Source organism: Ursus americanus, chromosome 30, assembly GCF_024610735.1.
Source record: "Ursus americanus isolate L20-20 chromosome 30, mUrsAme1.1.p, whole genome shotgun sequence".
Lineage (NCBI taxonomy): Eukaryota > Metazoa > Chordata > Mammalia > Carnivora > Ursidae > Ursus > Ursus americanus.
Window position 1 is genome coordinate 8,951,178 of NC_142156.1, and position 13,954 is coordinate 8,965,131.

The window sequence follows — 13,954 nt, forward strand, 5'->3', positions numbered from 1 at the left end:
AACCTACGTCTAGGTGTGGCCGTGGAGATTATTTTGTAGATGTGACTAACAGTTATACGTACTGGACTTTAGGGAGACTTACAGGACATCACCCTTGAGCACGTGGGTGGGCCTCGTCCAATCAGTGGAAGGCCTCCCGAGCAAAACCTGAGGTTTCCCAGAACAGAAGGAATTCTGCCTCAAGGCTGCAGCATTAGCTGCGATCCGAGTTCCCAGCCTGCTGGTCGGCCCTACACATCTCAGGCTTGCCAGCTTCCACAACTGCATGAGCCAACTCCTTAAATACATCTTCTAACATATTTATAACTCCTACAAGTTCTGTTTCTCTGGAGAACGCTGACTAATAGAGCAGCGTTATAGGCAATTTTTATTTCCATCTTTTTAAAACCTTTTCTAGCTTTTTCTATAGTGAATATGTATTTTTAATGTAATTAAGACAAGTTAAAAAAAAAAAAAACAAGGGCACCTGGGTGGCTGAATCGGTGAAGTGTCTGCCTTCAGCTCAGGTCATGATCCCGGGGGCCTGGGAACGAGTCCCCCGTCGGGCTCCTGCTCAGCAGGGAATCTGCTTCTCCCTGTCACTCCCCTTGCTTGTGCTCGGTCTCTTGCTCTCTCTCTCTCCCACCCTCTGTCAAATAAATAAATCTTTAAAAAAAAATTTTTTTTAGGGGCAGCTGGGCAACTCGGTCAGTTGTGCATCAGACTCTTGATTTGAGCTCAGTTCGTGATCTCAGCGTCGTGAGATCAAGCCCTGTGTCAGGCTCTGCAATCAGCACAGAGTCTGCTTGGGATTCTCTCTCTCCCTCTGTACCTCTCCGCCCCCCCCCTGCCATGCTCACTCACTCTCTCTCTCTCTCTCTCTCTGAAATAAATAAATCTTTAAAAAAAAATTTTTTTTAATGCCCCTGTCAAATTTATCAAAAGGCTCATGATACCCATTTGAAATTGAGGTCAGCTGTTCTCAAAGTGGAGTTGCATGAACCTTTCCAGAACACAGCTGTCACGTAAAACCAAGGACGCCGTTCACACAGTGCAGACCAAAACCAGACGCACAGAAATAGGTGTCATTTACTGAGTGCCCACCACGTGTGATCTCCTCTGCTGGGAACTTAACTGACATCATCTCACTGCCCTTTCTGGAAAACTCTGCGAGGTCTGGAGTAAACGCTGATTGTGCAGCTGAGAGAAGCAGGGCTCACACAGGGAGGTTACGGGGCAAACCTAAGGACCCCACTGTTGGCAAGAACATCTCAGAAACGAAATGTCAGCCCTTGGGGAAAAAAGGAAGCGAGTTGCAAAAACCATATCCCTCCATCTCTGTCCGTCTCCGGGTCTGTCTGCAGCATCGAACCACCCAGCTGGGACCCACACGTACGTTGACGTTTGTGTGCAGGGGAAAGGACGCAGAATTGCTCCCCGGGCAGAAGGATGGTGGAGGAGGGGGAGGGAGAGAGTTTGGGAGTGATCGCTTTAAATGTCAGCGGTCACCCTAGGGATTATTTCTACCACCTGGCCCCCAGTAGCCCGAAGTCGTTCCTGGCGGAGGCAAACCTAGCAAACTGAGAAGACATCTGGAATTTGCGTACGGCTAATTTCCAGAGCACGCCGTAGGCTCACACCATCCAGTCCTCTCTGCCCCGCTGTCCTCAGCCACTGCTCCAGGCTGGTGAGGGACCTGGCGGTGGCTGTAGTAGCTGGGGGTGGTCAGGGTGCTGAGGTCCTCCAGACCTCAGTTTCCCCACGTATAAATAGCAGAGAGGTGGACAGACGACGCAGATTCTCTTCTGTACAGGGCAGCACTCCACCCCCCCCCCAAGGGAGGAACCGTCAAACCCCAAATGCCACTAGTGTCCCAGCCCATGGCCCAGGGTGCTCAGAGGGAAGCCCTAGAAAATCATCAGTCACCCTGCGGAAGATTCGATGATGCTCAGAGAAACGTGCCGTCCAAGGTGAGGCCAGGGAGGGAGTCGGGCATTTGAGCTGAAGACTCATGGCTACGAGATGGGACACCCAACACAGGCGTGTGGACCCTCACTTAACCGGAAAACTCCGTTAGCTGGAGGCGCACTCTGGTCCCAGGGCAGAGAGACACTGCCTTGTTTCTAGAAAGCAGGGAGCTTGCCTTCTCTCTTCAACTCTTGCTACCGCTGATTGAGCCCCCGCTGATGCCAGGCTCCATGCCGGGTGCCTGGCCTCCACTTCGTCTTCACAGCAGCCCCCGGGGTACGTGCTGCGGCTCCCCCCATTTTATAGATGGGGAGCCGGGGACTCAAGGACTCTCTCTGCCTTCCAGCATCACCAAGCGGTCCAGGGATAGAGTGAAACGAAGCCAGGTGTCTCTGTCTCCCAAGTTTCTGCTTCTTCCAATAGGAACGATGCTGTTACGATGATCGGGTGCTTACAGGAAGATCGATGTACGGCTGGTATCACCGTGACTCCCGAGTACCGGCCACGCTGCCGTCTGCCGGGAAACCGGCTGAACCGCTCCCACGCGTGGCCTTGTTCAGCACTCGCATGACCTTGGTGGTATGCACATCCCTATTTGTACAGATGCAGAAACAAGGCTCAGAAGGCTGAAACCCCCTGACGCAAGTCAGCCAGTGAGGCACGGCTGATTCTGGAATCGAAGTGAGACACGTCCTCCACGCTGGGTGGTCTTATCGGCTGCTCTCTGGGCACCAGCCCTACAACGAAGGTCTCATTCTCCCCATTATACAGAAGGGGAAACTGAGGCTCAGAGGAGGAGAGTGACTTGCCCAAGGGCGCACAGCTGACAAGGAGCCGCTTCTGGATTCTGAACCCACGCATGTCTGAGCTCCAAGGCCTCACACACTCTGGGCTGTCCCACATTAAGCAGCCCCCACTCCCCCCCGGGCCTCGTATTAGCCTTTGCAGAACACACTGTGACCCTTGTTTTGTCCCTTCTGCCCTTCACACTCACTCCACTTGGACCACTAATCATTCACAAAGTCAAAGCCGTCACTCTGGGATGTCTTGACGCTGGAGTCAGATTTTCTTTAAGTACCAAGAAAAAACGCCCAGCTCTTGACTCTGAGTCTCCAAAACCATATTCGAATTGTTAACCTTCCTTTTTCCCGAAGGGATTCTATTCAAGAGACCATCCTATACCCCGCTGGGTCATGGCTGAGGCCGGGAGGGTTGCTACGGGAAATCATTCCGGGGTTGAGGCTCAGGGAGGCCCCTTTGGGCCTAGGGCAGGCCTGGGGATACTGTAGAGATCTGAAGCCCATCACCTCCTTCCCTTTATGTGGTTGCCTCCTGAACGCCCCTACCACTCCCGAGACCGTGCAGGGGAAGGCAGCGTTGTGTTAGAAGGGGTCAAGGGTGGCGGACTGGGGCTGGGCGTGGGACTCCACCATGGGGTGGAGACGTAACCCGTAACCCGAGGTGATCTCTCAGGGTTGCCTGGCAACCACATAGCTGAGAAGAGGGCTCTGTCTGTCCTAGCAGTGGGCCAGGCTGAGCCTCAGCCAACCTCCCACCAGACAGGCTCAATGCCACCAGGGGCTGGGCATTTCCCAAAAGTCCCCTGAACAGCCAGCACCTAGGTTCCAGTAGATAGGTCTGTTTACCCAGTGCACCATGCAAGAGAGAGGAACAGGAGGGGGCAGGTCTCTCTCCCGGAGCCCAGCCCAGATGGAGTCCCTCCCCAGGATGCTGAGAGCATGGGGACCGTCCCTCCTGGAGCTCACAGCCAGGCACTACTGGTATCTGTCTGGGTCCTGTGTATCATGGGACCTGACAGACAAGTCTGGACAGCACTGTGTGTCTCCCCGTGGGCGTGTGAGAGCTGACGTCCACCCACAGTGGTCTCTGGGGTCACCCCTGCATCCTCTTGCAGATGTGACCTTGAGTAACTGAGGTCACCGGGGCATCACTCAGGGTCCTGCGAGCCCACACACGCATCTGGACCTCCCTGGTCAAATGCTCTGCCGTTCATCACCCCAGCCCGATGCCTATGTCTGGGGCTTCAGCTGCTGACGGGGCCATATCAGCATGCACCTGCAGGGGCCCTTGAGGGGCTCGGCCCTGACCCAGGGGCTCCGGAAGGGGCTGTCCAGTCTGGCCCCACACCTGAAAGCCACAGTACTGTCCTGGAACCGACGAAGGTCTGTGGACCATCTCCTTGCTGCCCGCCCTTAGACTTAAAAGGAAAAGCAGGTGGAGAAGAAGTTGAATCTCTTCCCTGCCATCTCTCCGTGTGACTTCCTCCCACTGGCCTGGACACCTAGACGCCAGGCTGTCTTCAGGCAGCCTGACTCCGAGGGTGGGAAAGGGGAGGAAGATTCTGTCAGCCCAGCCCCACTGAGGTCATCTCCCTTTGACATTTAAGCATTTGCTAATGAGTCCCTGACCCTCCCAGCTTACAGAGGACGCTGAGCTGAACGCTCTGAAGAGCAAATAAGGTGAGGTTTTCAGAGAAGGAAGGAGCCAGATGGGATCAGGAGGCAGTGGTGTGAGTCTCTCTTTGGGCAAAGTGTGCGCTAGGGGCAGGGGAGGGGGGGACCTGGTGTGGGAAGGCAGTTCCAGGAGCAGCTGACCTGTTAGATGTGGGGTCTTCCTACAGTCCTGCCCATTCCACTTTCTGGGGAAACCACCTGGTCACTGGGGGCTTCGTGATGTCTGGCAGAAAGGTGGGGCTCCCAGGGATCTGGAAAGCATGCTTTGGTGATCGGAACATGGAGAATACCCACGATGGCCAAGACCTTCAACTCTCCCACTACTCTCAGTTCCGCCATCTATAAAATGGGCCACCTGGTTCTCCCCATTAAGGAGTAAGAGATCCTCTCACTACGTATGTCTGCAAATGAAGGAGAGCTGGCCAGCCTGGGTCCCTTGACCATCCTAACACGCTTCTGTGACAGAATTTTCCACTTCCACGGCAGTGGGTAGACGCCTTCCTGTTTGCAAAAAGCCCTGGTGCCCAGCAGAAAGGAGATTGGTTTTAAATTCAGACAGACCTGGGCCAGATACTGACTAAGCTGTGTGTCCTTGGGCAGAGGTCTTCACCTCCCGAGACTCAGTTTCCCCATCTGTAAACGGGGATCATATCTGCACCACACGATGAGGGTAAAAGTCCATGCCATGGTATTTACGGTGACTGAGACCCAAGCAGGACTCAGCGTCGCTCCCAGCTCTTCTCCTTCGCTCGTCCGTGACACACGAAGGGTGGCTGGATCCTGCACAGCAGCCACTGTCAGTGCCCCAGCAGAGCCCCTGGCACTCCCTATCCTGATACAGACGGACAATGACCGACAAGAAACAGCCAGGACTCAGTCTCAGGGCCTGTGAGGAAAGGGCCGGACCTGCCAAAGGGTTCCTCTCCCCAGGAGCCCCCCTCAGCCAATGACGGGGGAGTATGGGAGGGGAAACACTGCAGCTTCCTGCCCTCTGGTGGGACACCTCTGAAGCACGTTCACCACCGTCTTCCAGAGCTCTGCAGCGAGATTAAGCTTTTGCTGTCCTCAGTGGTGACCCGCTTTGTAAAGGAGCTTGTAAGGGCTCCCTCCCTTCCTTGTCTCACCTTGTCTTTCCACTACAAGTGCATCCTCGGCTGGCTTCCCGAGCAAACCAAGGGTCACAGACTTGCCTCTGGGGAGCCCAACTTAAAATGTCTTTGGATCTTGAAGCATTTTTAATCCACAAGGGAAATCCCCCATGGAGTTCAGGGCCATTGCTCTTCCCAGCCTGCAGTCTGTGAGAACGGTGCACCAGGAGCTGTGACAGTGTCCAGCCTCCGGACAATGGCAGTGACCCTGGGTAGCGTCTTCCTCATGACCAACACTAAAGACCAACAGAACATCAGCTGTTCGCTCTACGTCACTAGTGTTGCATGTTACACGTACTGTATCCCAGTTAAGGCTCACAGCGATCCACGAGGCTGGCCAGACTATTATCCTGTCTTGCAGGTGGGGACTCTGAGACGTAATGAGAATTCAGTGGCTTTTCCAGGTCACACAGCTAGTGGGGAGCAGAGTTGGGATGTGACCCCCATCCTGCTTACCATCTCATCTTGGTTTCCCACCCCCCTGCCATTCTGCGGGAGGCCTGCCGGATTCTCACAGGGCTGGGGGCTCCAGAGACCTCACACCAGCCCCCTGAATTTCCCAGAAACCCTCTCAGGCCCCGCAGTGGGAGTCCAGGCATCACAAAAGCCCATGCCCCACATTCTGATAATGTCAGCTCTTCATTGCCGGGCCAGCGGGGATGGTGCGTGACCTCGGCAGCTTGAGGCTTTTACTAGCAAGAGGTGAGCAGAGCAACTGTTTGGCAACTCTCTTTGCTGGGGGCAGATGAAGAACAGCTGGAACCAGCTGCAAGTGTCTCTGAAGTCCTACCATCTCTTTGTTCTGGGGCTTCACAAAAATGAGGTAAATGTCACCAGGCATCAGCTTAAAGGCAGGTGTGGAAGAGTTCCCCTTGGTTTGAAAGAGGCCACCACCCCCTGGGTAATTAGGCCAGGCTCTACTGCATTAAAGATGTCAGAGAGGAGGGAAGGCAGTGAGCTGGGAGCTGTTAACCGCTACCTATAATCAGAGAGAGATTGAATTACACAAAGAGCCTAACTGTCCGAGAATTCAAACCAGCTATTTTTAGGCATCACCAAAGGCTCCTATGGGCTGTTGCAAATTCAGATAGCATGAAGGGTGCTGCTTGGAGTGCACTGAAGAGTTTTCATTTCAGGAAGAAAGGGGCATCACAACTGCTCAATAACACTGTGCTAGGTGCTTTCTCGATTTTATCTCACTTGATGGTCACAGCCATCTTTAAACGGAATTGTCCCCATTTTATCGATGGGCCACTTGAGGCTCAGAGAGTCAGCAGCCTAGCCAAAGGCAACATGGCAAGTAAGCGAGATAGCTGGGATAGAAACAAGGTCTGTCTGAGTTCAAGACCTACATTGTCCCTATCATAGCCTTTGAGGACTTTGCCGAAGGGATAAGAGCAAACCAATTCTTCCCCGTTGTGATGCAGAAGAAAATTTTTCTAGCTATCATCTCCTTGAACCTACACAGCAGAACTCCTGAAGACCCATATAAATTATAAAATGCAGAGGTCCCAGGCACATATCAAGGGGAAGGAGAGACCTCCAGAACTGGCGAAGGAGGAGCTACGGATGGTCCCTCCAGCCAGTGTGACTTAAGACGATCATCTGCGGCTCCCCTTGGCAGAAATGGTTGGAATGGAGTTATCAATGAGAATAACACAAGCACAACACAAAACTCCCCTTCTAACTTTCAAATACAACAAATTGCCAAACTCACAGTACACAAAATACACTGTAAATTGTGAACCCTAAGTCAAGGATCTATTTTTTTCCCCCACGATCATGTAATACTTCTACCCTAATAATACTTCATAATACTTCCACCAAGACAGAAAACAAAACAAACAAACAAACAAAAAAAAAAAAAAAAAAAAAAACAAGAGAAAATGTGCTGAGCCCTGGGAGAAGCTGGTCTGTCTGCAGTCCTGGGGTTTTTAGGTAGCACTACAGGACGGTCAGCACCATGGACAGCCACCCAATGGGCCCAATGCGTATATACAGGTTGAATGTAGTTCTAAGAAACCTTGTAACAGAAATCTTGCAAGAATCTTCCAGGCAAATGGAATTTCTTGCAACATCCTATAAAGCCTAATGTTCTCAAATCACCGGCAGGTCTCTGCCCCTGGGAGAAGAGCCACACTTGCTGACACATTGAGCAAACTTCTGTGAAAAATGTAATCCAACCAAGAAGGAAGTCCATTTCTCGCTTCTTTTGTAACAAGAGCAAAGAGTCTATGTGCCTGAGAGTCTGTGTCAAGGAAGAATAGCAGGGTGCCTGCAGACATTTGCTCTGCCAACCTTTTAATGCTCTCGATACTGTAGGAGCACTCCATCACCTCAGGAACACGTAGGCTGCCTCCCTACGCAAGGCAAAGGCCCCACCGGAGTGGAGCTTGGAGATAATAAGTCTCCTTTAGATCTTTCCAATCATTAAGAATTCTGTGCCTCTGCTCAGGGAAACACAATTAGGGCACAGTGTTAATACCAACTAATGACTATACAAATGGAGTCTGGTTTCTACCATACCTGTTTCCTGGTGCATTTGCTCATTTCCCTACCTAGTGTTGTGTGCCAGTAACTTGGAAGGCCTCCCTTTCTGATTTATTTGTATATAAATCAGATCCAGAAATGGGAAGCTGAAGGTGCCACTGGGTCAGAGCAAAGACACTGGCGATTCTGTTTTGCTTGGAGTCACCAAATGGGGCAGAAAGAGAGATCAGGGAAAGTAGAAGGTAAGCTAGATCCAAGGAGTTCTCCCAAAAGAGAGGAGATGAGGTCCAGAATCCAATACAAGAGGTCAAGGTGTCTACAGCACCCAAACATGGGTTCCAGCCCATGCTCAGTTCCTAGGAAGGACTGTGGCCTTTGAAAAATCATGCTTGCTTATCATTTCCTGAAGTCGCCTTTACACTTCTGCACACTGATTCCCTCTACCTAGATTTCTCTCCCACCCCTTTGCAACTTGAGTCTGGATATCCTCCTCTCCTACACCAGGCAAAATCCTATGCATCTTTCAAGACCCTTATCAAACAGCTCTCTTCTGTGAAGCCTCCCCTACGGCTGTTGAACTCAGCCACTTTTGCTCTCTGGGCTTCAGTCTCTAAAGCTGTAAAAGGGGACATCAGCAAGGAAGGTGCTTCCAATGGGCTACTCAACAGAGGACCTTTGCTGACCCTGCACTTTTTGCTCATGGTTGGAATATAGGGCTCTCCCTTTCACCCAGAAATCTCCTTAGAATGAGATTCAGCTCAAATGTTGCTCCCTTGGCTCCTGCAGACAGAGCCCCTGCAATCCCCCAACACATACCCCATGCTTGAACAGACCCCGCTGGTATTGGGTCTGTTTCTCCACTGGACGGTGAGCTCCCCGAGGACAGGAAGTGTGCTTTATTCTCCATTCATCCTCCCCATGCCTAATCCACATGGGTGCTCCTCACTGGTTCAATGAATGGTCCCCATGCTCTCTCCAGATACCATGTTGCCAACTGGGAGCCCACCAGGAATCTCAATCTGACACATCATCAACCATCCAGCTCCTTATCCAAGCCACTTCCACTCTTGTCTCAGCCTTGAGGTTAATAAAGCTTCAATTTCCTCTGGAGCCTCCCGCTGAAGATGCCCAGCTTCAAACCTTGGATGATTCAGGACAAGGTGGTGGAATCACAGAACCCAGGAGGCCACCGTCAGTAGACATGACTATGTTCCCCTCTTGGACATCAATGCAAAAGATTCCTTTCTCAGATGGAACAAAACACCATCCTGGGTAATTTTGCTACTGCAGAGGTGGGTAAGCTGAGGGGTGTGGCAGCGTCGCCGCCAGCCTCCGGGGCTGTCTCCAGCACCACCCAGCCCTCCCACTGCTACGGCAAGACACACCCTATTACATAGAATCTAGCATCTTTGTGTGCGGAGGCTTGTATATTTCAGCTGATTGAAAACTCTTTGATGGCCTGTGACAGTGTTATTCACATCAGGTGATCACAGTAGTTTGTGTGTGTGTGTTTGTGTGTGAGTGAGTGAGAGAGAGAGAGAGAAAGCGAGCGAGCGCGTGTTGGGGGTTGAGGGGCAGAATATGTCCAGATTATCCAGCCAATCTGAACATAACCGAAAGGAGGTCTGGCTGCTATCTGGCTAATGACCTACATGGCCTAATTCTTGTTACCCAGCTCAGCCTCATCCACTTGGATGTTGTAGTGGCAGCAGCTTTCTCGCTAAATACCCACGACTCTAATGCCAGCTCTTCAGATAGTCAAAGTCAACCATCAAAATAACATAAATATTGGCATAAAGGGATCTGCATGTTGATGGTAAATCTACCATCAAATTAAAACCTCATTACACTAACGGCCAAACCAGAGACTCGCTGCGTGGACATTCTCCAGCCTGGATTTCAACACCACCTGTGTCCGCTGCCAGCCAGGACTTCAGCCCCGGGTGAACCGAGGAGACTCTGGGATGGCTGACAGTGCATCCATTTGCAGCAATCAGCACCTTTGCAAATTGACAGCATGCTCAACCCTCCTGCGGAGCAAAGCTTGATGGGGGCTTCAAAAGCACGGGATTTGGAAAACAGAACACGTGATCAGGCAAACCAACAATGAATTTTTATAAACAACGGCACTCCCGTGGACGGCAGGCAAACCCACCCGTGTGGGCAGGCCGTGTCAGCTCCGCTGAGGTCTGAGGCCTTATTATTCAAAGTGTGGTCCCTGGCCCAGCAGCCTAGCATCACCTGGGAGCTCAGCAGAAATGTAAAATCTCACCCTGACCTGCTGAAACAGAATCTTCATGGTAACAACATCTCCATAGGGTTCACGGGCACATTCACATTTGCGAAGTGCTGGCCCAAGGGTCAGAGACGTGGTGGTGGGTTCCTGTCCCTGCCTTGGGACTGCATCAGAAGGGTAACCGGGAGAAATCCAGCCCTCTGCCTTTAAAAAATGTACAGGCCCTTTGCGATTTTCCCAGGTTTGTAAGTCACCTCTAAATAGACGGGGTGACCTTGGGTAGGTTCACTTAAACTCGGTGTGCCTCAGTTTCCCCACTGTAAAATGGGAATTAACACTGGTAGGCTTGAAGAGGCTGCAGGGAAGGGAGACGAACTCGGGCATGCAGCAGGCTTGGCACAGCGTCTGGCCCATGGCGGATTCTTGCTAAACAGACGTTAACTGTTAGGAAGCACCCAGAGAGGGGATAATGGGACAATGTCTGCAGAAGATGGGCCCGCGCCCACACTCTCCTGCTCACCTCCCTCCCTCCCTCCCTCCGTGTGCAAACTAGAGAGTTTTTCCAACAAGACTGAAGCACCGACAAGCAAGAAATTCTCTCTACGGGAGCATTAAAGATGTAGGCCCTGGAATTGGTTTAAATCCTCTGCTGTTTATGTGACATGGACCCTCAGTTTCCTGGTCTGTAAAATGGGAGTAAGAGAAGAACAGTGCCTACTTACAGGGTCACCGCGAGGATGCCCTACTCCACATAAGGCACTTAAAAAATGACCCAGGGTCTGCTCTTGCCATCGCTATGGTCCTCCCGCGGGCGCATCATCGTTACAGACAAGATGCTTTGAGAAAATCAGGAAGGCGGACAAGCTCAGGCTCTAGCTCACTTTGTCACAGAGGAAGACAGGGGAGAAGGAGGGACCCAGCCGGCACAGGTGGCAGCTCGGTGCGGGAGGGAGAGGACACTGACAGGTGGAAACATTCGGCGCAGCCCGAGCAGAGGACTCTGCAGGGCTGTGGTGGTAGCGTGGGAGGGGCAGGACCGTGGAGTGCTGGGGAGCCACGGAAGGCGCAGGGCAGGGAGCAGCAGGCCGCGGAGGAACCCCGGAGAGGGGCAGGGCGGACTCACGTACACCTGCGCGCAGACTCCTGGGCCAGCTGCAGCCGGTAGACGGAGAGGCGGTTGGCGCCACCGCACACGCTGCCGCGCTCGCCCTTGCACCCCATGTCACACTCGGCCTCGCTCACGTTTGTCGCCTGGATCTTGTGGCCGCAGTAGCACTCGGCTCCAAACTCCAGGCCAGCATACAGGTAACCCCTGGGGAAGGCTGTGGTCAGGCCGGGGCAGCTGCCACCATGCAGACCCCGGGGACCGGGAGACTCAGGGGGATGGGAGGGCTCCGGGGCCCAGGACCCCCAGGCCCACCCCCTGCCTTCATCCCCACACACCTACCCACGTGGCCACACATGTTCTACTGACACCCACCTTACACACTTGACATACACACACACACACACACACACCCCTTCCGAGCCTGGGGTCCCTCCGTCCCAACCCACTCTCTTGCTCCTCCCGTCTACAGCCATGCCCTAATTATATCTCTCGAGTCCAGCCCCTTTATTCCAGGAAACGTCCCGAGGAATGATGCCTCCATGTCCCCTGAGAAGAGCTGGAATGAAGGGAGGAGGCAGGGACTCTCATATCCCCTTGGAAGATGGCAAAACCAAGGTCACATATTCAGCCAAGGAAAAAATTCCTTCCCCTAAAACAAAACAAAAAATCCAGGCACTGCAAGGTTGTCAACTTTTTTTTTCCATAGCCATCAGACTGTTTCCTAAAAAGGACTCTCAGTGGGCACCCGTTCTGTAAACAGACGAAAAGGCAGGGCCTGTTCTGGCTGCAGGGGTTGGGGCCGGAGGGAGAGGGTTAGGACAAGCCCCGCTCAGCCCCCTTGCCTGCGAGGCATTCTCCAGAGCCAGGAAGGCTCGGCCTGCAGGCCCCTGGCCATGCAAGGCGAGCCCAAGGGGAGCGGTCAGCTCACGTCTTCACCCTGGACGCCCGTGGGCAGCCGGACAGACAGACCCGTGCAGACTCGTGCCTTGGCACACCTCCGCTACCCGGGTGGCACGTGCCGTCCTCCGCTCCACACACGCACCTGGCAGGTGCAGCACGAGCAGCTTAAACCAAATGGGCATCTTGGTGCCTGAACCCCAGCGGCATCCCGGGGCTGGGCCAGCCTGCCTTCGCCTGTCTCAGACTTCCCATCTCTCTGAAGCCCTGGTTATGGGGTGCCCTGAGCCCCTCTCGTATAACTGGACCCCGCTGATAGAAGGAACATTTCCCAAGGTGGAAAAAATCCCACTTCTAGTGGGTGTTGCAATTCCAGAGCCAGTGGTAACTTCCTCCTGTCTCCCTCCCTGGGACGGCTCACAGTGGGGAGGGCGGGGGACAGCTGCCGGGTGGGAGGACGAGGCCACCAGTTGTGAGTGCCTCACAGCGGGATCCTCCAGCCCCATCCACGCCCTCAGACTGCTGCAGTCCCTGCCCCCTCTTGACCGCAAGCTCATGGAGACACTGAGGCTGAAGCACGTGGTGAATCCCACTCCCGGATCATAGTTTCTGGCACTCAGAAACTCTGCCAGATGATAAATCTTTGTTGATTTAAGACGCTAAATTTGGGGATAATTTGTGGCCCAGCGATGGATAACTAATATAGGAAGGGAAATGGAGTCGGCCTTGCTATCCTTAGGGTCACCGGTGGTCCCTGGGAGGGCCTCAGACTGTTAATCCTGATGTCCCTGGTGTGGCCTTCGCCAGAAGGATCTTTCCAGAATTAAAACAGATCACACCTCTCCACTCCCTCACCGCCCCACCCCCCAGGCTTCCACTGCACGCCAAGAAGCGTCCAGATGGCTTGGCTCAGCCTACAAACCCTCCTATCGGTGGTTCTTTAACACGGATAGCCATTAGGATCACCTGGGGAACATTTTTAAATGCCACACCTGGCTCCCACTTCCAGGGCGTCTAATTTAATTGGCCCTGTGATTCTAACGCGCAGCTTTGTGTGAAAATCAGAGCGGTGGTGTTCCAACCGTGGGCCCGGGACCCACAGAGTCCGTATGGCCTCTGTCTCAGAACTCACGAAAAATGCTAATTCTTGTTGCCGTCCGCCCCCTCACCCCCCACCCCCGCCCAAACCCACTGAACCAGAAAGTGGGAATGGAGTCCAGCAATCTATTTTACCAGGGTCTAGGTGATGTAGATATTTACTCCAGGCTGAGGACCCCTGTCCTAGACAATCTGCTCCCCCTTCCCTCACCTTCCCCCAACCTACCTCTTCATTCTCAACACCCAACATATGGTAAATGTTTAACAAATATTTGTTGAATGAACATACACCAATCCCCTGATTAACACCCTCCAGCAGTTCCCCCTTGCCCGGGGCCAACCCAAATGCTTTAGATGGCATTCAAGGCTCCACGTCAGCGGGCATCAGCCAGCCCTGCAGCTTCCCCTCCCTCCTGACAACTCCCCATTGGCCTTTCCGTGCAGCCCCACCTGCCCACCTGAGGATTCTGGGTGTTGAGATGTCTCAGGACTGCTGTTCTTTCTGTCCTACAGTCGCTCCCTAGAAAACTCCTATTCATTCTTCAAAACTCGGCTC

The 13,954-nt window shown here is 53.1% G+C and overlaps 1 protein-coding gene across 2 annotated transcripts in view; it reads right to left on the reverse strand.

The window, feature by feature from the left end:
* WSCD2 (WSC domain sialate O sulfotransferase 2) overlaps positions 1-13,954 on the reverse strand; it is a 114,625-nt gene that overhangs the window by 25,694 nt on the left and 74,977 nt on the right. Inside the window, exon 4 of one of the 2 annotated variants that reach the window (XM_045791521.2) lies at positions 11,423-11,607. The exons of the other annotated variant lie outside the window; for it this stretch is intronic. Within the exon in view, the coding sequence (XP_045647477.2) occupies positions 11,423-11,607 (185 nt within the window). The remainder of the gene's footprint in view (positions 1-11,422; positions 11,608-13,954) is intronic. 2 annotated transcript variants of the gene reach the window in all.